This window comes from Spinacia oleracea, chromosome 5, assembly GCF_020520425.1.
Source record: "Spinacia oleracea cultivar Varoflay chromosome 5, BTI_SOV_V1, whole genome shotgun sequence".
In the NCBI taxonomy this organism is placed as follows: domain Eukaryota; kingdom Viridiplantae; phylum Streptophyta; class Magnoliopsida; order Caryophyllales; family Amaranthaceae; genus Spinacia; species Spinacia oleracea.
The window spans coordinates 39,712,968-39,735,134 of NC_079491.1; the positions used below are offsets into that span (position 1 = coordinate 39,712,968).

The 22,167-nt window shown below is 34.2% G+C and overlaps 1 protein-coding gene and 2 long non-coding RNA genes across 3 annotated transcripts; all 3 read left to right on the forward strand.

Moving 5' to 3' along the window:
• The first annotated feature begins 3,527 nt into the window (after nucleotides 1–3,527).
• Nucleotides 3,528–6,712, forward strand: LOC110796855 (uncharacterized). Its single transcript, XM_056830360.1, has 5 exons — nucleotides 3,528–3,567; nucleotides 4,001–4,383; nucleotides 4,476–4,709; nucleotides 5,785–6,001; nucleotides 6,584–6,712. Exons 3-5 carry the CDS (start codon nucleotides 4,566–4,568, stop codon nucleotides 6,607–6,609), a joined length of 387 nt encoding a protein of 128 aa, XP_056686338.1. The 5' UTR covers nucleotides 3,528–3,567; nucleotides 4,001–4,383; nucleotides 4,476–4,565; the 3' UTR covers nucleotides 6,610–6,712.
• Nucleotides 6,713–6,826: 114 nt separating this feature from the next.
• Nucleotides 6,827–9,006, forward strand: LOC110796849 (uncharacterized). Its single transcript, XR_008922222.1, has 3 exons — nucleotides 6,827–6,928; nucleotides 7,073–7,184; nucleotides 8,819–9,006. It is a non-coding gene; the product is annotated as an uncharacterized lncRNA (long non-coding RNA).
• Nucleotides 9,007–18,839: 9,833 nt separating this feature from the next.
• LOC110796481 (uncharacterized) lies at nucleotides 18,840–20,843 on the forward strand. The gene is made up of 3 exons (XR_002535600.2): nucleotides 18,840–19,576; nucleotides 19,893–19,953; nucleotides 20,595–20,843. It is a non-coding gene; the product is annotated as an uncharacterized lncRNA (long non-coding RNA).
• Nucleotides 20,844–22,167: the final 1,324 nt, after the last annotated feature.

Genomic DNA, 22,167 nt, shown 5'->3' on the forward strand with positions numbered 1-22,167 from the left:
AAGGACTGAATAATTGGTAGATTATTGGTGCCCTTGATTAATTGCTGCAAATATTTATGTGATGCATACAATGTGTTTTTACTAAACAATTATGTGGGCCATTCATGATAATGAATGGGTGAATGGTATATATTGTATATGTACTGTTTTGCAGGTTATGAAGTGACTAGTATGGCCCAAATAGGATAGAAAATATGGTATGCGTACCATTAATTTGAATGTAATTGGTCTAAAGTACCAAATTTGTTTTTCAATTCAAATATGGTCTACGTACCATCAAATAGTTGTAATTAGTTTAATTATAGCTTATCCTATTTGAATAAAATGGCGCCTCCCACGGTGAAATTCTAGACGAAGTTTCCAATCCATTTTCAAGACGGACTTTGAAGTTGAAGCTTCAAGATGAAGTAGGGCCATACTAGATCACATTTATCTTATGCATGCTTTAAGTTATTTATTGCTTTTAAATATGTCTTAAATATGCATGAGATTGTGGCTTGATTATGTTGCATGATTAAGGATTTTAGTTCACTTAAAATCTAACCAACATAGTAAGAGCCTTAAGTTCCAAACTTAAAAATTGAGTTAAAAGGTGTCATGCCAAAATAACACTTACTTGGATATCCTTTACATCGATCTTAGTAATAGGTTTCTGCCATAGCGAGGTGTTACTTATCGATACTAAAGGGGTAAGGTACAAAAATAATTGTGAGTACATGTTAGTTTTGGTGAAACTCAACGATATAAGTAAGGAGTCCTTTTATGTCGTGGCAAAATCGATAGGTTTACCTAATAAGTTCTTAGACGTACCTATCAACCAAGAGTAGTTTCTAGACTATTAGCAAAAAGCTTTTGCTTACCTAAAATGTTTTAGAATTGAGTCAAAATACATAATGTGCTTAATTCTTCAATGGTTTTAGGGTCTTGGAATCATTTTATTCACACCTGCCGGAACACATAACTCGAATAAAATGTAAATGACTTGTTTAAATTGTTTGATTGCTTTAATTTTCAAGTTATTACTCATGATAAATGTTTAGACTTTGCATGCTTCAATGTATGTTTTAATTATTGTTTATAATTAAATATCTTGCACTGCAGTAAATCCTTTTAGAAAGGTAACAGTAGATTTCCTCGATTGGTAGTGAATCCAAGAACGATTCACGGAAATGAGAGAAAATGAGCAATTTAAAATGTACGTTTCTTTTAGCGACTTTTATGGTTGTTTTCGAGTATCAAAGTCGAATGGCGAACCGATTGGTGCTTGTGAATTCAAAATACAATGTAGTTTTGAGATCATAAAGCATTGAGTTTAAACGCTCAGCTTTACCAATGGTTAACAACCTAAAATCTTTTTTCCATTTGATTCTCGAATGAGTCTAGTCCCTAAACATTCGAATAGATCGATGCTTAGAGAACTTTAGAAGCTTCTAGTAAGATCATCTAGTTGAAACAAAATATTCAACGTAAATTAAAATGGTAAAGAACCTTGTTGGTGACATTGGACATGTCTAACAAAGTATAAAAGTCAACACTAAAGAATTCAATTCTTAAGACTATAAGAAAGGGTACAAGAAATAGGAAAACAAGGAACAAATGAAAGGAATTTATGATTCCATTTCTACCTATAAGTTTATGTTTAAAGAGAAGTGACCTAGCAATCAAACTTCCTTGGTATCATATACCGCTTGAGGTTCTTACTTCGGTAATAACTCAAACAATGGAAGCTAGGCTACACTAATGGCCTACAAGTGGGAAATGAAGCATGGCAATGCTACATTAGTTGTAGGGTCATCTAGTTTGTTTTAAGTCCTTTCAAAGGCTGGAACTTAATGGCTATTTTGTTCCACAAACAGCATACCTAAATTTCTGTTTTCAAACACAGAAAGACTCACATTCAGAAGAACAAAAACAATGTTGTTTGTTTATTTCAATGAAATGGTCATTTACGGGTTGAGTCAATATGCTTGATTAAAACAAACAAATCTTTAACAATAAAACTTTACTATGTTCAAAACAATCTCTTGATTGGAGTTCCACTAACCTTTAGCATTGTTGCTTAGACCATATCAACAAGTTAACATTCAAAAGCTCTATTTTGATGGACTTTTGAAAGTTGATTGATTTCTAGATCAATTTAAGACAACTAGTCTTACTTGTTGAAAGTAACAAAAGATATGAACTATTGTTAGAACGCCTAGACAATAGAATTCAAAGCTAAAGAAAGATTTTATGACTTTATTATTTCACATGGATTTGAGTGAATATAGGTTTATTTACTCAAATGTGATATAAGTTGAATCTGTTTGGCTATTTCAAAGATTCAGAAGTATAAAATCCACTTGGCAAGAAATCATAAAGATCTAGGTTAGATCATGTTGTTTATTACTTATACCAGGAATGATCATCAATGATTGTGTGTTGTAATTTCACGATCTAGCTCCATAAGATATGGTATATCTAAGTTGGAATAATCGAAGTCGATTAGTACTTGATTCGATCAATGATGGATCATAAAGACTTTTCCTATAATTTCTAAACAAAATGCTCAACTACCACCAAACTAAACCAAATTCGTCAAAGCTATTGAAAAGTAATTTCAGAATATCTTTTCGATAATATATATCTAGAGAGTTGCCAAACTCAGTGGGAGCTTAGTGTTTGTTATTTGACAAACTAAGGCCCAAGTATAGATATATGTTTCATTGTGATTTATTCAAATGAGACACAAGGGTATTGTTTCTACCACGAATTTTTGAGAATATAATGTTTGTTTCACTAGTAGAAAAAATCCCTGTTGCAGCCCCCTTGTTGCAGCGTACATGTATTAATACGCTTCAACAAGCAATAGGTCAATGCGGGTCAAACCCTTTAAAGGGTTATTGCAGCGTACAAATTAATTGCCCCCTGCAAAAGAGCTTTTTGCAGCGTACATATTAAAAGCCCCCTGCAATAGCTAGATACTGTTGCAGCGTACATGTTATTGTACCCTGCAACAAATCCGTGTAACAAAATTTGTTTGCTGGAATAATATTATTGTTGAATAATTAATTCATTTAACTAAAATATCTATCTCAAAATTTTAGAGCTCCCCGCGCTCAACTCCAAGCTTCTTCCCTCGGTTTTCAATTCCTTGCGTCGCCGACGAACTCAGAGCTTGCTCGGTCCTGCGTCGCCGTCGAACTCATCTTGCTCGGATCCGCCGTCACTCTCCTCGCCGGTGAGTGTCTTTTCTCGCCTCCTCCCCCCGTCGCGTCCTGTACCTTCTCCGCGCTGAACCACGACTGACATAGTCGCTGAAAACTCAGCTAGCTCGGCCGGTGGTTCTAAGAAAGAACGGTCTGTTCTCCGGTGCTTGCTCGGCCGTCACTCCTCGCCACAACGAGTAATTATCTTCCTTTCCCCTTTTGATTTTCGTTTTTAGAATTAGGGTTTGTACAATTCTGTTTTTGTTTTTTTGTTTTTTTGGCTAGTTCTTCAATTCGTTCTTTGCACTTAATTTGTGAAGATCGTACTGCCTGCAGGAATCTATCATCGTGCTTGTTTAGATTTAACAACTGCATTAAGGTATTGATTTATCTAATTATCTTCATGAAGTTTCTCTTTTTCCTCTTTTGAAAGTCTGAGGCCTGCTCATAGGAAGTCATAATTTCTGTATCTTTGGTAATTGAAAAGTTTAATTTTTGGCATTATTTAGGAATTATAGATAAATTACAAGTTGGTATGTAATTTGAATGCAATTTGAAGTAAATTTGAAGCTTTGATTCTGGAACTCTTCTTTTCTAATCACCTTTTTGGTTTTTCTTTTGTTTGTATTATCTGATAATTTAATTGTAAAGTCAATGAAAATGCTTGCTGGAATATCTATAACCCTTTTGGATTAAATTGATTGACTTCATGGCAATACACTGACACTTAACTGACGTTTTATAATTTTGATACCAATTGAACATGCAGGAGTTTGAGCAGTTTCTTATTTTGTGATTTTTTGAAAATGCAGGCTTCTATTTTGCTGTTGGCACCAGCATTTGCAAGGCTTATTTTGCGACTTAATCTTCAGCCTCCTAAATTTGTTACTGGTAATTATTATTTTGAGTTGGTCTTATGAAGTATTACATTTACATTTACTCTCTTTCGCCTAGTTACAATCAGATCTGTCTGTTCTTTTAGATTTTGAGTTAGCGCTCCCTAGTCAAATCCTATTCTGTTATGGTTCCAGCTAGCCTCTTGCTTGTAGCCTTGTAGGGGATAAGAAAAGGTAGAGTTCCCCAAAAACCATTCGCAAAATAATCGATTTCTTTTCCTGGAAGTCTACGATTACTCATTGGCACCAACTTTGCGTCTGCTGGTTCGGGTTACGCCGAGAGAACAGCCAGCTTATATGTAAAGTTTCAATCTTTCCATGCAAAACCTTGTTAACTCATAAAACTTAACTTGAATGTTAAAGACTAACTTTGTTGGGTTTGCAACTACAGAGGGCGGTATCTCTTACGCAACAGTTGGGATACTACAAGGAGTACCAGAGTAAGGTGACAAAATTGGTGGGGATTGAGAAAGCAAAAGGGATGTTCTCAGCTGGAATTCATCTTCTCGGTGCTGGAAATAGTGATTATCTTCAGAATTACAACATCAATACTTATATCTACAGACAGTATACACCTGATCAGTTTGCTGATCTTCTTATGACCTCCTTCTCTAACTTTGTCCAGGTCTCTCTCTCTCTCCTAAATCTCCTCATTTCACAATTTAAATGCGTACTGAAATTAGATAAGGAATTTTAAATCCACTTCTCTAACTTTTTCCAGGCCATATCCATCTGTTTTTTCTAACTCTGAAGCACTGTTACTGTTAGTTATCATTATTTAATAGCTGCTGATAATACTCTGCTCTCCTACAACAACTGCACCTCCCTCAACTTCATTATCTTCTTCATCATCAATAACCAAACTCTGTCTTCTTGAATTGCCCCTGCTCCTTCCAAACATCACAACATCATCTTCTTCAACCCCATCCAGATTATCACTCATTTCGAATTCTAAGCAAAGCTACAAACAAAATGAATTGTTAATAAACTGAAAAGCTGAATCCATACTACAGTTTTTCTTAGGTTGTATTGGTAATAAGTAAAGAAACTTTGAGCTTAACACAAAGTATATACTAGGAAGTATAATTGAAGTGTTTGACTGATGATTTAAGTGTTAGAGTGTCAAGTGTTCCAAATTAAAACGTTACTTATTTGCAGATGCAACTGAATTTGAAGTAATTACCAATTGGTTGATTTTGATGGAAATGGTTGATAGTTCTTGGAAAATTGGATTACTTTACAATAATTGTGTTTGGACAATGATAGCTTTCAGTTATGGATATGAATTTGCGGAAGCCACTTCCAAAGAAATGTGTGGATGTGATTGATACTTTCTTGGAAATGAGGGAATGTAATTCTGTTCTAAAATTATTGAAACTTTACTTTTTGAGGAAAATCAAGTACTTTTACTCTGTAGTTTGAGTTTTGATCCTTCTGTTAGAAGCAGCTTCTCTGTCTGTGTCCCTAAACAAATACATTTTAATATAAACTTTACTTTTTGAGGAAAAACAAAGTCTGATTTGTGATAGTATTATACTATTAGTATTCAATTTGGTTCATTTTTTACTCTATTGATATAGCTTTTGTGATTTGATGCCTATCACATAAGATATTGCCCTGCCTTTTCTTGTACCTACTCTGTGAGTTCTTCTGTATATCTGTGAAGGAGAGATTTATATTTGCTCGTTGTCATTGTGCAGTTCTTTAAGCGCTCGGTGGATCAGTATGAGAGTGACTTGCAGTTTGTGGTCCAATCTCTTTTACTTTCTATGGATGTAAACGAGCTTCAGCTTGTTAAATCTGGTCTATGCTATGGAAATTGTATTCGTTATGCTTTGGTGAAGCTTCTCAGATCGTCGGGCTACAATGCTGCAGTATGTGCTTCAAAATGGCAAGGTTGTAACAAGGTGCCTGGAGGTATAATCGCTTCCTGAAAATCTCATTCAATAACATTTTTTTGCATATTCTAAATTCTCGGGTTTATCCAATTCTCATACTTCCTCAAAACAAAAATAACTTAACCAGATATAAATTATGGCCCGTTGATGAGTTTTTTAGTTAAATGATCTAAAGGAAAAAGAAGTCCGCCTATGAGCTTAGCTCAATTAATAAACGAGTTGAACTTGAACATATTGATTCTTAAATGAATCAAGTTTAAAAAACTGTTTGAGCTCGTCTGGAAACTCAAGTTTGATTCGACTATGTTAAACAAGGTTGAACATGGGAAAAGTGATACACAAATCAGACCATTTACAAATGCACACACCTTCTACCAAGGAACAAAGTTTTTTTTTTTTGAAGATTCTTTAAAGTTGAGAGTTGTACAGGCCAAGTATACATATTCTTCTTAAAGTGCGCGTTAGAGTTTTGTTGGGAGGCTGGGGTGGTGGGAGCATGATGATTTCTAAGGATGAATAATTATACGAACATGGTATTACAAGCAGTTGTTGGTCCATTGCCTCTTGAGCAATTTCTAATTGGGAGTTCAATTGTTTACAGGTGCATCCAGAGAAGTACCTGGATAGTCTTCAAAGCAGCTCGACTGTTGCTCAAATTGTGGAGGTATATCAGAAATCGTAGAAACTAGTCACACTATTTGGATTATATTTAGGAGTTAGAGCCTTATGAATTTTGACTTTTACTCAAAAGCCAAAACCTCTAACGATTTTTTTGAATGTGTCAAACAGAGTTCTAAATATATTCTAATTGATTTTTTATTTCATGACCATTAGGTTGCTTGATATGTATTTGGATCCACAGAACGGTAAGGAACCAATGCTCAATGCTGCAGTTCACCTTCTTCATAATCACTAAGAGTCACTCGATCCTCTGCAAGTTCTAGAGGTATTTGACCAAGACCACGGTAATCGTTTTGTTACTACATGCAACAACATCCATTTTTCATGTTCATTTTTCTTTGTTGCAATTCTGTATAACATTATGATTTCAACTAGCTAATGCAATTTCATGATATGCTAATTGAAACAGATTAGAGCACGGGGTTTATAATCTGTCGCGATTAAGAGAATCAGCAGCCACCGGATTCAAGTCTTTTCACATCCCTGTTCATTGGATGCTTGACACCGGATTCGTCAGTTAGGTGAAATTATTTTCCTACAACCATTTTCTGCTGCACATCATTTTCTTGCACCCTTTCTTCTGATTTACATGTTTAGTATGTTAAGTTTTAATTTTCCAAGACTTATTACAATCTACTTATGCACATTTAAGGCTTGTTTGGTCGTTATAGGTCATATTTAGGCTTAAATGAGACATTTTCGCTCCCAAATTTGAACTATAGAACCTAAAAACTCATTTTATACTTATTATAAATTTAATATGCATGGTTTTAACTTTCTAAGACTCATTACAATCTATTTATGCACATTTAAGGCTCATTGGGTCGTTATAGGTCATATTTAGGCTAAAATGACATTTTCGATCCCAACTTTGAACTAAAGAACCTAAGGACTTATTTTAAACCTTTTACATGATTAATATGCTTAGCTTGAAGTTTCCAAGACTCATTCCAATCTACTTATGCACGTTTAAGGCTTGTTTGGTCGTTATAGGTCATATTTAGGCTAAATGAGCATTTTCGCTCCCAAATTTTAAATAAAGAACCTAAGGACTCATTTTAAACTTACTAAATGTTTTATATGCTTAGTTTTGACTTTCTAAGATTCATTCCAATCTATTTATGCACATTTAAGACTCATTGGGTCGTTATAGGTCATATTTAGACATTTTCGCTCCCAACTTTGAACTAAATAACCTAAGGACTAATTTTAAACTTATTATATGATTAATATGCTTATTTTTAAGTTTCTAAGACTTATTCTATTCTACTTATGTACATTTAAGGCTTGTTTGGTCGTTATAGGTCATATTTAGGCTAAAATAAGGCATTTTCGCTCCCAACTTTGAAATAAAGAACCTAAGGACTCATTTTAAACTTATTACATGTTTAATATGCATAATTTTAACTTTCTAAGACTCGTTCCAATCTATTTATGCACGTTTAAGGCTCATTGGGTCGTTATAGGTCATATTTAGGCTAAAATGTCATTTTCGTTCCCAACTTTGAACTAAAGAACCTAAAGAGTCATTTTAAACCTTTTACATGATTAATGTGCTTAGTTTAAACTTTATAAGACTTATTCCAATCTATTTATGCACATTTAAGGCTTGTTTGGTCATTATAGGACATATTTAGGCTAAAATGACATTTTCGTTCCCAACTATGAACTAAAGAATATAAAGACTCATTTTAAACCTTTTACATGATTAATATGCTTAGTTTTAACTTTATAATACTTATTCCAATCTATTTATGCACATTTAAGACTCATTGGGTCGTTATAGGTCATATTTAGACATTTTCGCTCCCAACTTTGAACTAAATAACCTAAGGACTCATTTTAAACTTATTATATGATTAATATGCTTATTTTTAAGTTTCTAAGACTTATTCTAATCTACTTATGTACATTTAAGGCTTGTTTGGTCGTTGTAGGTCATATTTAGGCTAAAATGAGGCATTTTCGCTCCCAACTTTGAACTATAGAACCTAATACTCATTTTAAACTTATTACATGTTTAATATGCATAACCTAAGGCTAGATGAGGTAATTAATTAATTTTCCTTACTCTTGCTTCGTATTTTAGACTATTAGGACATTGCCATTAGTTGCTTGAATGTTAAAATGTGATATTTTTTTTGTTTTTGTAAAGGTCTATACTCCGAGGAATACGTCTTATGCTAGTGAGGAAATTGATGTGGTTCGTGAGCAATGGGCTGCAAGTATTTATTATTGGCCTAGGGGCGCTTGATCGAGTTAGTTTAGATATTATAGAACAATCTTTTATGTTAAAATGTATGCATACGTTGAAATTGGAACATACATATATTTAAATGTATATGGTACGTGCACTTTTGTTTTGGGATATCTTCAAAATACTATTTATTATTTTTATATTTGTTATACAGGTTGCGATATTATATTATTGTTGTGACAGGTTTCTGTATTTGGGCAATCTAGGTCTCTCTAAAACTAAAATTTTACACCCTTGTTGCAGCGTACATATGTATGTACGCTGCAACAAGGGTGTAAAATTTGGCAAAAAACCAGACCTATTGCAGCGTACAAATAGATGTTCGCTGCAACAGGTTGGGTTTTTTGCAGCGTACACCTATTTGTACGCTGCAATAAGTCAAGATTTTAGCCAAAATTTAGACACTTGTTGCAGCGTACAGGCATATGTACGCTGCAAAAAACCACTTTTCGCAGCGAACATTGTACGCTGCAACAAGTTCAGACTTGTTGCAGGCCCCCCAGTTGCAGCATACGATGTACGCTGCAACAGGGGTCTAAAAGCCCGATGCAATAAGGGTTTTTTCTACTAGTGTTTGCTCGAAATAATGTCCTTTTGGAGATTCGTTTCCAAAATGACAAGTGGGAGAAAATAGACCTCGAAAGTGTCTTCGAGGCGAACAACAAACATAAACGGACATTCCGGAGGCTTTTCGAAGTTCTTTAGAAAATCCGAACACGTATTCTTTAAGGACTTTAGAAGTGGCATTTAAAGAATAAACATCTCTTAGAAGACTTTACAAGTGCTTCAAAGAGAACAGAATATTCAAAGGACTTTCAAGTGGCTATTGATATTCTATTGTTTGATGTTCTATACCCAAGTAGACATAGAGTTCAAATCACTGAAACTATGAGATTCTTCTATTAGATAGTGAAGAAACATAGAGATCGGGTCAATGAAACTATGCGATTCTTCTATTACATAGTGAAGAAACCTACAACTTTCAGTTAAACTATTATCATATAGATTAATGAGTTTGTGACCTGTAAGAAAGCTATGACGAGACCCAGATTCCCTAAAATGGTTAGAGGCCATATATAGACTCAAATGTTTTAGATGGTTAAAGGCCATAAAACATAACCAATGTTTTGATGACAATATTGAAATTTAGTTGATTTGCAAGAATGGGTTAACACCTATTGGTTGCAAATTGGTTTTAAGGATAAAAACCATCAAACATGGAATTGTGTTCACACACAAAGCTAGATTAGTTGCTAAAGGTTACAAGCAAAATTCACGGCGTGGATTGTGTTGAAACCTCATGCATAATCGTAATGCTCAAGTCTATAATTCAAGCAATGATTGCATATTGGTACATATGGCAATTGGATGACAAAACATCTTCCTCAGTCAAATGTTGGAATAGACTATGTACATGGTATGTCATAGGATTTGTGGATCCAAATAAATGCTTGAAAAGGAAAGCTAGCTTATAAAATCTAAGTACAGATTTAAGCAAGCAATTGGGAATTAGAACTACATTTTAGTGAAGCTAATAAGTATTTTAGTTTCATAAAATGTACATGATTCTTATAGATATATAAGAAGTTTAGTGGGAGTACATAAAACTTAATTGGTCCTATGTGTGCCATACACATATCTCTCTATTGTGAAATAACATTCAAATGCTAATGACTTAGATTTGAAAATTATTCATCAATGACGGACCATGGCGAAACTTAGTACATACTGGGTATTAAGATCTACTTACAAAGATCTTATAATATTGTTTCAGATTAAGTAATGGCATTTACTAAATCAAACACGAAAGACTCCATTGGAGACATTCGACCCATATGAATAAATCTAAGTAAAGGATGTTTGAACTATGTATAAGCATTTACTAAGTTAAAAATCAAAGGATCTAAGTAAGATTCTTAACCTATATTATATGTCAAAGAATTTAGCTGGATTTAGTATCTACTGAAACTAGATGAGCTAAAGCTACATGAATAGAATTCAATTGGGAATTATTCTGCAAAAGAATTTATCATGTATGATATAATATGAAGATCGCCAAAAACGTATCGTATGACTTTAGGCATGACGAACATATAACAATCTCTATTGATCTAAGTGAAGATCAACTAGATTGAGATCAAGAAAAACTTATGGTACTTGAAAAGGTACATAGGAACAGTTCTTGACTCAAGGAAATAAAGATAAGCTAAATATTGATGCTACACGCGTAAACACTGGCAAAGGATCAAGCAAGATTCCTTTGGAGTTATCCATTGACAAAGACGAGCTAAAGAGCATCGTGTTTTGAAATGGCAACATGGATTGGAGACCATGGGTTATTGCGTGGGAAATTAAAATAATAATAAGATATAGTTGGAAAGTCTTCCACATATCTGTGAACTACTTGGATAAGTAAATCCAAACAAAGCATCACTAGCAACCTAAACAGTTGAAGTAAAAGTAATTATTGCCTAAGAAGCAATAAAACAGGGTTGTTTATGTTAAAGAGTTTTTCACTGAACTTGGGGAGATCACATGTCTGCTGACTTGATGGTTCTTCATTACAAAATGCGTAGAACCACTATTGAAGTAAGAAAGACTAGATCACATAATAAAAGAACTCAAAAGATCTTATCATCATATCTCGAAGAACATTCGATGAAAAGGATATTAAGATTGGCAAAGCATGATAACTAAACCTATGTAACAAGTGAGAAGCAACACTCACATTGTAGCACTGTAAAACAAGCATAGCTTTGAATTCCATGAACTGTTTTAAAGATGGGTTTGAGGCCCATGGTTGTAAAACATTGGGGTTGAACATTTATCATATATGAAATATATTTTCATATTCCATTTAATCTTGGTTTAGTATTAAATGATGAATCCCTTCAATTTGACGATATATTCAAGATAGACTGTCAGGACCAGTCCTGTGACTAAGAAATGTCTATCAAGTGAACTTGAATGTCAAGAGTTGAAAATGGTCCCTGGTCGGAGTTTTCTATAAAGATGGACGCATAGAAAACGTTAGACGACTAGAATGCAAGATGACTAGTAGTTCTGTTTCTTGAACTATGTGGACATGGCAATGTCATAATCATTTGCATAGATACTTACTTTGGGAAGACTAGTATCGGACAGACCTATGAAACTTTACTGTAAGAGATGAAAATCTGTCATAAGTAAATTTCATTAAAATTATTAGACACTAAATCCTCAATACCTGAGTGATTTGAGATTACTTGTTTGAGAACTGCTTACTTTGACGTTGACCAACCGTCGCACCGTAAAAGGAGGCTATAAAGGTAATTCTCAGGTAATCACCTATCAAACGAAGTCTAATCTCAAGATCGCAAGATTGGGATTGTCCTCCCATAAATCGGGATGAGATGCTTAAAAGTTGTACAAGGCCACTCGGAGAGCTAGAAACTGTAAAATGCATGGCCATGCTCGGATGAATCATAGGTTATGATTATCTGTTTATTTGATCAGTTGAACTCTGAAACCGAGAAACACCTCTGGACGTAATAAGGATGACAACTCTTACCTTATGTTCAAGAGCAAGCATCGAGCGACAAAGGAATTAGGAAATGCACACTTGTCCCTAAGGACAAATGGGAGACTGAAGGAAATAATGCCCTTGGTCCAAGTATGCATATAATGTTAAGTCTAATAAATGCGGTTCAGTATTAATTGACTAGTTAATAATTCAGTGAGATCAAGTGAGCTGAATGCCTAGCTAGAGGCCGCTTCAGTTCAAGTGGAATTAATGATATTAATCCACAGCTTACTCTTGACTGAACCCGTAGGGTCACACAAATAGTACGTAAACGGATCAAGTATTTAATGGCATTAAATACTCCATCTATGGATATTCGGAATCGACGGATCTTGGTTTCAGTGGGAGCTGAGATCGTCAAAGGCAAGCAAGTGAATACTCCGGAAACGATGATATTGCCGGAAACGGAAATATGGATCGTATCGGAAATATAAATATTATCCAAGTCGTAGATGTTGCCGAAAACGGAAACATGGTACGTATCGGAAAATATTATTGGAAATGGAAATATTGCCGGAATCGGAAATATTGTCAGAATCGGAAATATTATCGAAATCGGAAAATAATTCCGGAAACGGAAATATTAAATATTTGTTCGAAACGGGAATTAATTCCGGAATCGGAAATATTAAATATTGTTCGTATCGGAAATGAATTCCGGAATCGAGAATTTAATCGGAAGCGCATCGTACGAATTAGCATCGGACGAGACTTGCTAGACGAAGGCCCAGCACGAAGCCAGGCCCGCGTCCAGCAAGCCAAGCGCCCAACACAACGCAGCCAAGGCCACGCCAGGCCCAGCGCAAGGCCAGGCCCAGCAAGGCCAAGGCACGCGCGGGCTGACGCTCGTGGACTGCGAGCAGCGCCTGCTCGTGTGGGCCGCAAGGCCTGCGCGGGCTGTGCGGTACGCTCGTGGTCGTGCAACGTTTGTGTTCGATACGAATCCTAAAGCTGATGGAATTCGTTCATTGATTAAATTCTAATCCTAATAAAGATAGAATTAGTTTAAAAGAGTTTAAATGAAATTCTAATTAAACTAATTAGTATCCTAATAGGATTATAATTCCTTTCCATAAACTCTATGAATATGTGCCTAGGGTCACATATTTTACATCGAGAATTGAAGTATTCAAAGGTAAGATTTTCAAGCAAAAATCAGCCACAAACACTTGCCTATTTAGCCGAAAATCCTAGTACCTTAAGGGCGATTCTAGTTGGTCAAGCTTAAGGCGGATCCGGACGTGCTGTGGACTATCTACGTAGGGAAGATACTTGGAGTCCTAAAGACTTGTTCTTGTTCGGTTCGGGCGCAGCTAGGGAGGGCACGCTACAAAGTGTATGCATCTGAATTATGCTAAATGATTATGTGTAAATAATATGTTTCCTGGCTTTATGGTTTTTCCGTATGATTTATGTTTATTCATATGTATCATAACCTAACAGTACTTCCTCCGTTTCATAATGTTTCTCATGTTTACTATTTATATGGTCAAAGTTTAAAACTTTGACCGTAATTAGCTGTATAAATAATAGAAAAATGATCTCATTGGAATCCTTTCCGTGTAAACTTTTTTAATATCAAATTTTTATAATCTTTATTAATGCGAAAATTATACTGTTAATGGACAAAGTAATCCATTGGTGATCGCGGATAATGTAAAAGTGAGGAACATTATAGAATGGAAGGAGTACTCGTGTAGGATTTTAATGTGCACTTTTAAATTCCAACATATAATTTTTATTTATGAATAATTAAAGATATTAATGATTGAAATTATTCACTATTGAGTGTAAAATAAAAGGGTTACTTAGACCTGATCAAATTGTGGGCGCGTCGGGCCACGCCTTAAATTTTCTGCCCATTAGGTCGGGTCGGTTGGGGCCAACCTCCAAGCCAAAATTTCTTGGCCAAAACCCGCTATTTCGAGCTAAAATTAGCCGATTTCTTACCAATTTTGGGTTGGGTCAAATTTAAAACTAAAGTTGCAATTTTGAGTTTCCTAACACCACTAAAAAAATATAAATCTGGTCAGGTCGGGCGGATCTAGGCTTGGAAAATGGGTCTAGAAATTCTGCTCAAAACCCATTACAGGACCAGTGAGTCGGGCTCAGGGTGATCAAGTCTAGGGTTACTTCTACAAATAACGGAGAAGGTACATAACTTTTTATTTGATAAAGAAAAAATAGATTTTTTGTTTACCTTATAGTTATTAAAGAGCAAAAGGTCTTGTGCGCACAAGGTGTACAATAAATTTATTGTACACCAAGATAACTTTTATGCAGTTCTTTGTAACTTTAACCTATTATTCTGTAACTTTTATATTCTAAAATTAAAAAGTTGGTAGATAAACATTTTAAATGGTTAAATGATTAATTTATACATTATTAGTGATTTTGAAAAAATAATTTTTATTCAAATAAAAAAATTTATCATTAAATAATAGATAACTTTAACATATATAAATGTAACTTTTAAGCATTTTGAGTCAACTTTTACTCCGGTGTACAATATTTATTGTACACCCATTATAAATAAGAATTTGTGATTAAAGAGTACTCTTATACTTCGTACTTTATACTGCCTTTGATTCTTTACTGCCACTTTCTCTTTTCGAGATTACTACATCCTCCAATTCTAACGTATAGTTCCTTTTGCTTTTCTAGATTCAAATTTAAGCTTACATTAAAATTGTTTTCATAAAATTACTTGTATAAAAAAAAAAAAAATTCCCCCCGTTCGTGTTTTCCTCGTTAACACACTTTATTATGGCACACCTATTAAGAAAAGGTGTCAAAGGAAGGTAATAGACAATAACACCTCTATCCACTAACACGCTAATCATGTACATACCCATATAACGATAAAATAGGAAATTGACGTGAAAAAACTTACCAAAGTAGGAAGCGTGTCAATTAAAAAAACTTTCCCAACAAATAAATGTGTTAACTAAAAAAAGAGAGAAAAAATACACTAATATATTTATGTTAGAAATACATAAAAACAAGATTTTTCCTATAAATTTTCTCTAAATATATCGAGATGTTAAAAATGAAAGTTAAACTATAGAAAGGAAAAAAAACGACACTTGCTTAGAAAAGAAACAAATATTTCATAACAGAAGAAAAATATTCCACCTAAAATAAAAGGGGACAAACTACTTTTGAGAATCAAATTAATTCATTGATAAAAGTCGTACGACATGTACATAAAGATGTGAATCTAACAAATACATAACAATCGAATCAAATAAAAACTTCCTTTCACCATAGCTACGATCGTAGTATATTAAAACATTATGTATATCCTCTTGTATATCACTGTGATTTACAGCCTTCTTCGATGAGGGAGTCTATAGATCCGTTGTAGCCGTGACAAATGTGATTTCCATCTGATTCGTCTGATTGTACTCGAAAGATTAGCCTCTTCTTCGATCCCGCACAAATCTTTACCAAAGAAACAATCTGAACTAAACTAAACTAAACACACGATACTTAACTATAATCAAATCAACCATAGGAATACTTACTACATTGGAAAAATGTAGTTTTATTAAGGCCTAACCCAAAAATAAAATAGAATTAAAGAGATAAGAAATTTGGCTATTTACACCCTAAAAACTCTAATCTATACCTAGTATTTAAAAAAGAAAACCATAGACCATTAGATGACACGTGTCAACCATCTTTCAAAGATCATTAGATAACACGTGTCACCCTATCGTTCCTCAATAATTTTATTTTTTTATTTTTTTATACGAAATATTTTACAGCTTCAACACCCCACCCCCTTCATCTTACCCATTCAACATCAATTGACCATTTAGTTCATATATTCATTCAACCTCTTCCACTCCATCTCCATCTTTAACACTCAATATTAATTCACCATCTAATTTATATGTTTTTTAATTTAAATTTAACTCATATATAAATCATATATTCTCATTAATCAAGATCACAAACCTTCATTAAAATTAACACTTTAAAAGACGGCTTAGTAACCATTAATATAATCGTCCATTCTTTAAACGGGCTCAAAAACTAATTTTTATAAACTCTACAAAAAGAGAAAAGAATAGGAAGAAAGAGAGAGAGAGGGAGTGTCAAACTACTTTATATACACCGTAACTCTAAAAGAACAAATTAAATATTATTATTTATATTTTAATACTTCGTATAATATTACGATAATATATTAATGATCAAAGTTAATAAATGATTGACAATGCAAGTCAAACTCTAACTAAGTTGTCAGAGTTTTGACGAATGATGAAATAAAGGGGTATCATAATGATTGATGCGTCAATCCAAACGAAAATAACCGTCAAACAAAAAGCACAATCAGCCGCATTTTATTTTTTTGTATCGTTCTAATTTTATCAGATGTCGATAGAAATACTAACCCCTGACATTACTTCGACGGTGCATTCCAAGTTTCCCACGTCCACTTACCAATTTTCTATATAAAAAATTTATGACATTTGTCCAATTACTTTATTCCATGAGCAATTGAGCAGTGAAGGTGACATTGTAGTCCTACCTAACTTCCAATATAATACTCCACCAAACAAGAGGGATGCTATAGTTACAGTAAAGTGCGGTGAGATTAAAAATAATAGTTTGAATCTTTGTAGTTGAAGCCACAATAATTAGACACGTATCCCTAATAACAAGCTTTAAGATAGGTGTTTATGTAACAGGCAGTGAAGTTATCAAAATCTCTAGGGAGAATACCGCCAAAGTAGAAAGCAGATAAGATTCGACTTCGATTAGTGATCGAGTCAGTGTGTCACGTGAGATGACCGACAATTTTGTACGGTCAAGACGTCAATCCAACGGAATGCTAGAAACTTAATTTGCCAAAATAAATTCTAACCTCCTAATTACTTAGATTATGAACTTAAAAAAAGATTAAAAGACAGATTTTGGATGCGTGTTGAATGATTCCAACTTATTAATTTTAACTACTTCATCCATTCCGAAAATATCACATCATTTATATTTTACACTATTGCACTACGACATTGGCCATTTTTTATGATCGTACGTAAGGAAACTTTAGTCATGTGGAGTCATGTTAAATTCGTATCGATATATATTCTCTAAATATTAATTTTTTATAATTTTTTACTTGCACGCGATTTGAGATATAAGAGTCAAAGTAATGGTTATAGGAGTAAAAGTCAACCATGGTGCGATATTTCCGGAACGGAGGCATTATATTCTTCTCATTTTCTTAATGCAGTATAGTGTAGATCTTGCTCGGCAAAATTAGTTATGGTAGGTAGCGGGTAGCACGTAACATTGAATAGTATCAGAGTAACAGTTAACTGTCAAAGTGACGGATAACTAGTTAAGTGTTTGATAAAAATAGCGATTAATATGTATAATAAAATAGAAGTTACGCAGGTTAAGCAGGGTTCTTCAAAATCTTTTAGGAATTTTTTTTTTTGGGGGGAAATTTTTAGGAAAATATTATCACTGCCTTGGCGCTTTGTTGAGAGTTGGACCAAAGTTTTACATTATTGTTTAATTATTATTTAAGAAGGAATATAGGTGTCCCCTATTTTAATATGCCACACTAATATTTTTGGAGTCCCATTTTAAGATACATGTGACACTAAAACTATTTCGTTTGATTTTTAGAAAAAAAGAATAGGTGTCGCCTGTTATAAATTGTCGACACCAAAACTTTTAGAGTCTCATTTATAAACACAGGCGACACTGAAAATGTAATACCCCGAATTTTTAAAGCTTGATTAATTATGCTAAATTATTTTTATTTAGCTTAAAACCGTTTTAAATCCTAATTTCAAACTTTATTTTAATTAACGATGTTTTATTGCGATTGAGTTTTAATATCGTTACACGATTTATTTACTTTTCAGATTTTATAATTAATTTTTTTTTCGAGCTTAAACTACCTCTCTAAATCTTATTTATTTTGAATTTTTAATAATTTCGGAACATTCTTAAATTATTCGAAAACTAAATTATTTTATGTTATCGATATTTTATAAAGAATTATTTCAAAACTTGTTCTTAATTAAGGATCTCTATTTTCTGTCGATTTCTAATTATAGCAACATATTTTCAGAAATCTTGCCTAACTATGTGAAATGACCAAAATGCCCCTAAGGAACAAATTGGCATCTTTCTTTCTCCCTCCTTGCTATTCACGTACAAACAAGAAGGAAGCAGTTCCTTCCTTCCTTCCTCCTTTCCCCTAAATCAGTCCATATTCACTGCCTTGGTCTCCAAGGATCTCATCCTTCTTCCTCACACTACTTTCATGTTGACTTAATTTTATGATGTCATTAGCTTTTCCATAAAACTATAAAATGAGCAACAATCTGATTCATCCCTCCATACAAACCAATCCCAACATCACCATTTAAACTCATAAATTAAGGTCACCATCTTTGTTTCTATTTCAAACCACCACCATCACCGGCAGTAATTGCCGCCACCAACAACCACCGAAAACACCACCCACTCCAACCACTGTGAAGACCACCAATTCCAGCCACCGTACCACCTTCCCTGTCTCTCTCGCCCTTGCGCCCAACTCCCTGCCTTCCTCTACTCCACGCAACCACCGCCACAATCTCCACCCCTTTCCTTCGACCAAATCGGCCCGCAGTGCCGCACTCCCCTGCCTCTATCATTCTTTGCCTCTGCCGCGCCACCCAGCCACAAAGACACCACACTCCGGCCACCTAACCTCGTCTTAGAACCATCTCCGCCCCAAACAACCCAGCGAACGGCCGCTGCGCCGCCCAGACTCGACCGGAAACCACCCCTCTGCTTTCCCCTGTTCGCGCGACCATTCCCCCCCTTCCTTGCCGTTTCGCCGTCGCGAAACCACACCACCACCACCGTCTCTCCGGCGCTTCCCTGCTGCGCCGCCTCCCATACCGCCGCCCACCATCTCCTCTCTCCTTCCTCTTCGTGCTTCCCTCCTCCTTCGTGCCCTCCCCCTCCCCTGCTCTCGTGCCTCCCTTTCCAGAAAAAGAAAACAAGTTCCATTTAGGAACTTTGTTTCTTTTATTTCTCTAAGCCAAGCCCAAATCACTTAGCCCAGTTTTCCCAATGTAAGTTTGATATCTTGGTCCATTTACTAATCTTAATGTTTTATGTAAATGATTACTTAAAATAATATTGATTTTTAATTATGATTTAAGATATATATATATATATATATATTTTGACAAAATCTGATTTAAATAATGTTTTCGTTAATTTATGAAATTCAAGTAATATATTTCCTGAAAACCGATTTATGAAATTATATTTTTATTAAATTTGTTATTTATAACTTCACTACTTATAAAATTTATTATTAATAAAATGTCGATTTTAATTTATTTTTCGTTTTAGTACTAATTCAATAATTTAATATTTTGAAAGAATCGAACTCGGAACTCAGGAAGAACGGTCCATCGAACAGGGAATATAAACTACGGTTGAGGTAACATCTATTGCTAACACCCACGATCCCCTTATGAAATGTGTTTTATGAGATTATGAAATGTGTTTATAATGATATGCTTTTATTGGATTGTGGGATATGAAATGTATTTATAATGTGTGTTTTATGCATGATGATATTCAAAGGCGTTTATGAATGATTTTATGAAGAATGATGTTTATGAGTTATGAATAATATACGAAACATGATAAATAAAAGTGGAACAGGTTCTGGCAGTTAGTGGGGTTACTATTTCTAGGTCGTGCACGTACCGCCGTACCGCGGGACACCCAATAAGGGAGAGTGCTCCTTGAGGGTTACCGCAAGCTAAAAGAGAAACTATTTAGGTACGGGCGTATGTCCAACAAGGGAGAATGCTCCTTGAGGACTATCGCAAGGTGGGAGACGTCCCGCAAGGCTAACTTGTCAGTTACCAAGTAAAATGAAGGTTTTATGAAAGATAATGGGAACTATTAAAGTTTCAAGTTATAAATGATGTTTTATTATAATGCATTTATGAAAGTGTTTTACTATGTTCTATTCTCCCTGATTGCAAAGTAAATAAAATGAATTGAAATGAGTTTACGCTGTTAGGGTAGTATGTTACTGGGCCTCGGCTCACGATGTTGCTTTTGTTTTAGGTACGAAGAAGATCAGGGGATGCCTTAGAGTGAGGATGCAACCATCAAATTCACGATCGATGCTTAATAAAGATAATCATGTATCACTAGTAATAATGGATGAACAAATTAAACTCTAAGTCAAATTTCAATTATTGAGTTGGATTTTAATATTTATATTTAATCAATGTTAGGAATATTTATTAAATTTCATTTAGATTTCGATGTAAATATTAAAGAAATAATCGAAGTGAAGTATAATTACTGTTACTCATCAGTAGTCAGTAAATGTAAAAAGGTTATGTCGCCTTGTATTTCCCACGAGGGAAATACGGCATGTGACGCTCCGACTAAATTAGGGTTTCCGCTGCTAATTAAAGATAATTAACCTAATTAATGGTGTTTAGAAGTCGGGGTGTTACAGAAAATATTTAATTTTATTTCATAAAAAATATTGAAATAAAAATTAAGAAGAAATAGGTGTTGTCTTTTACTAATGAGCGACACCAAAACTTTTAGAGTCCCATTTTATAACACAGGCGACACACTTGTCTCTTTGGAATTTTTGCTAGCAACTTTACGTGTCGCCTGCTTTGTAAAATAGGATTCTAAATGTTTTGGTGTCGCACATTAATTTGAGGCGACCCTAAAAGGGCGACTTATAAAGGTGTTTTTGTAGTAGTGTATATGTATTCTTTAAAACTTTATTATAAATTTATCAAAATCTAATCGGTTACCTGTGAACGCTAATAATTTTAACGTCTGATTATAGCTAACCAATGCTACCTCTATCCCTAATCGTTACCGAAATCGTTACCCTGCCACGTTTTAGAAATTGCTTCTTAAATAGGTCAAAATGCTACTCGTTACCTCAAACACTACCACCGAACACACCCTATATGCAGAAGGGTGATGATAAATGTCGCAAGTTCCGACAATTAAAATGTGTCAAATCCTATGTCACTCTTTTAGTGGTACGACAACGTTATCACATAGGTCACGACTCAAATTTTATTTTTACTATTAACATCAAATTTTTAATATAAAAATTATTTAAATAAGGTAGTTTAAAAAAAAGGAAACAATTGATATATTACAGTTATATAAATACATAATTTCTTTTATCTTGCAAACTAAAAATTAAAAAATAACAATTGTAATTTAATAATATATTTTTATGTAAATAAAAAGAAATAGTCACAAAACAAATAATTTGTCATAAATTACGACGTTTATCATTTGTTAGCTAGAATATATGAGAACAGGAGTATGGTTTATTTTGAATGGTACCCATCTCATGTTTGAATGAGAAAAAGTATATGGCACAATGACCAATTGCATCATCAAAAACTTTTTGAAGATGTTATTGGATGGTTATATATAAATCTTATCATTGGCTATTCACTTATTTGATGGATTGACTTTCTAATTAGTGAACAAAGTTTCACTTTGTTTGGGAATGCAAACGGGTCATGACATATTCATATATGGGTCCTACATGATAGGTCCGTATAGACATTAACGTGAAATCAAATACGGATACTAGGGATGACCCACGGAGGACAGCCCGCAAGGGTCGATCGGCGCGTGATCC

Bases quoted from the DNA above. Each gene is read 5' to 3' on its own strand.
- LOC110796855 (XM_056830360.1), top strand. From the start codon at position 4,566: ATGTTCTCAGCTGGAATTCATCTTCTCGGTGCTGGAAATAGTGATTAT. The intron at 4,710-5,784 runs GTCTCTCTCTCT...GTCATTGTGCAG, and splicing joins CCTTCTCTAACTTTGTCCAG to TTCTTTAAGCGCTCGGTGGA. The intron at 6,002-6,583 runs GTATAATCGCTT...AATTGTTTACAG, and splicing joins TTGTAACAAGGTGCCTGGAG to GTGCATCCAGAGAAGTACCT.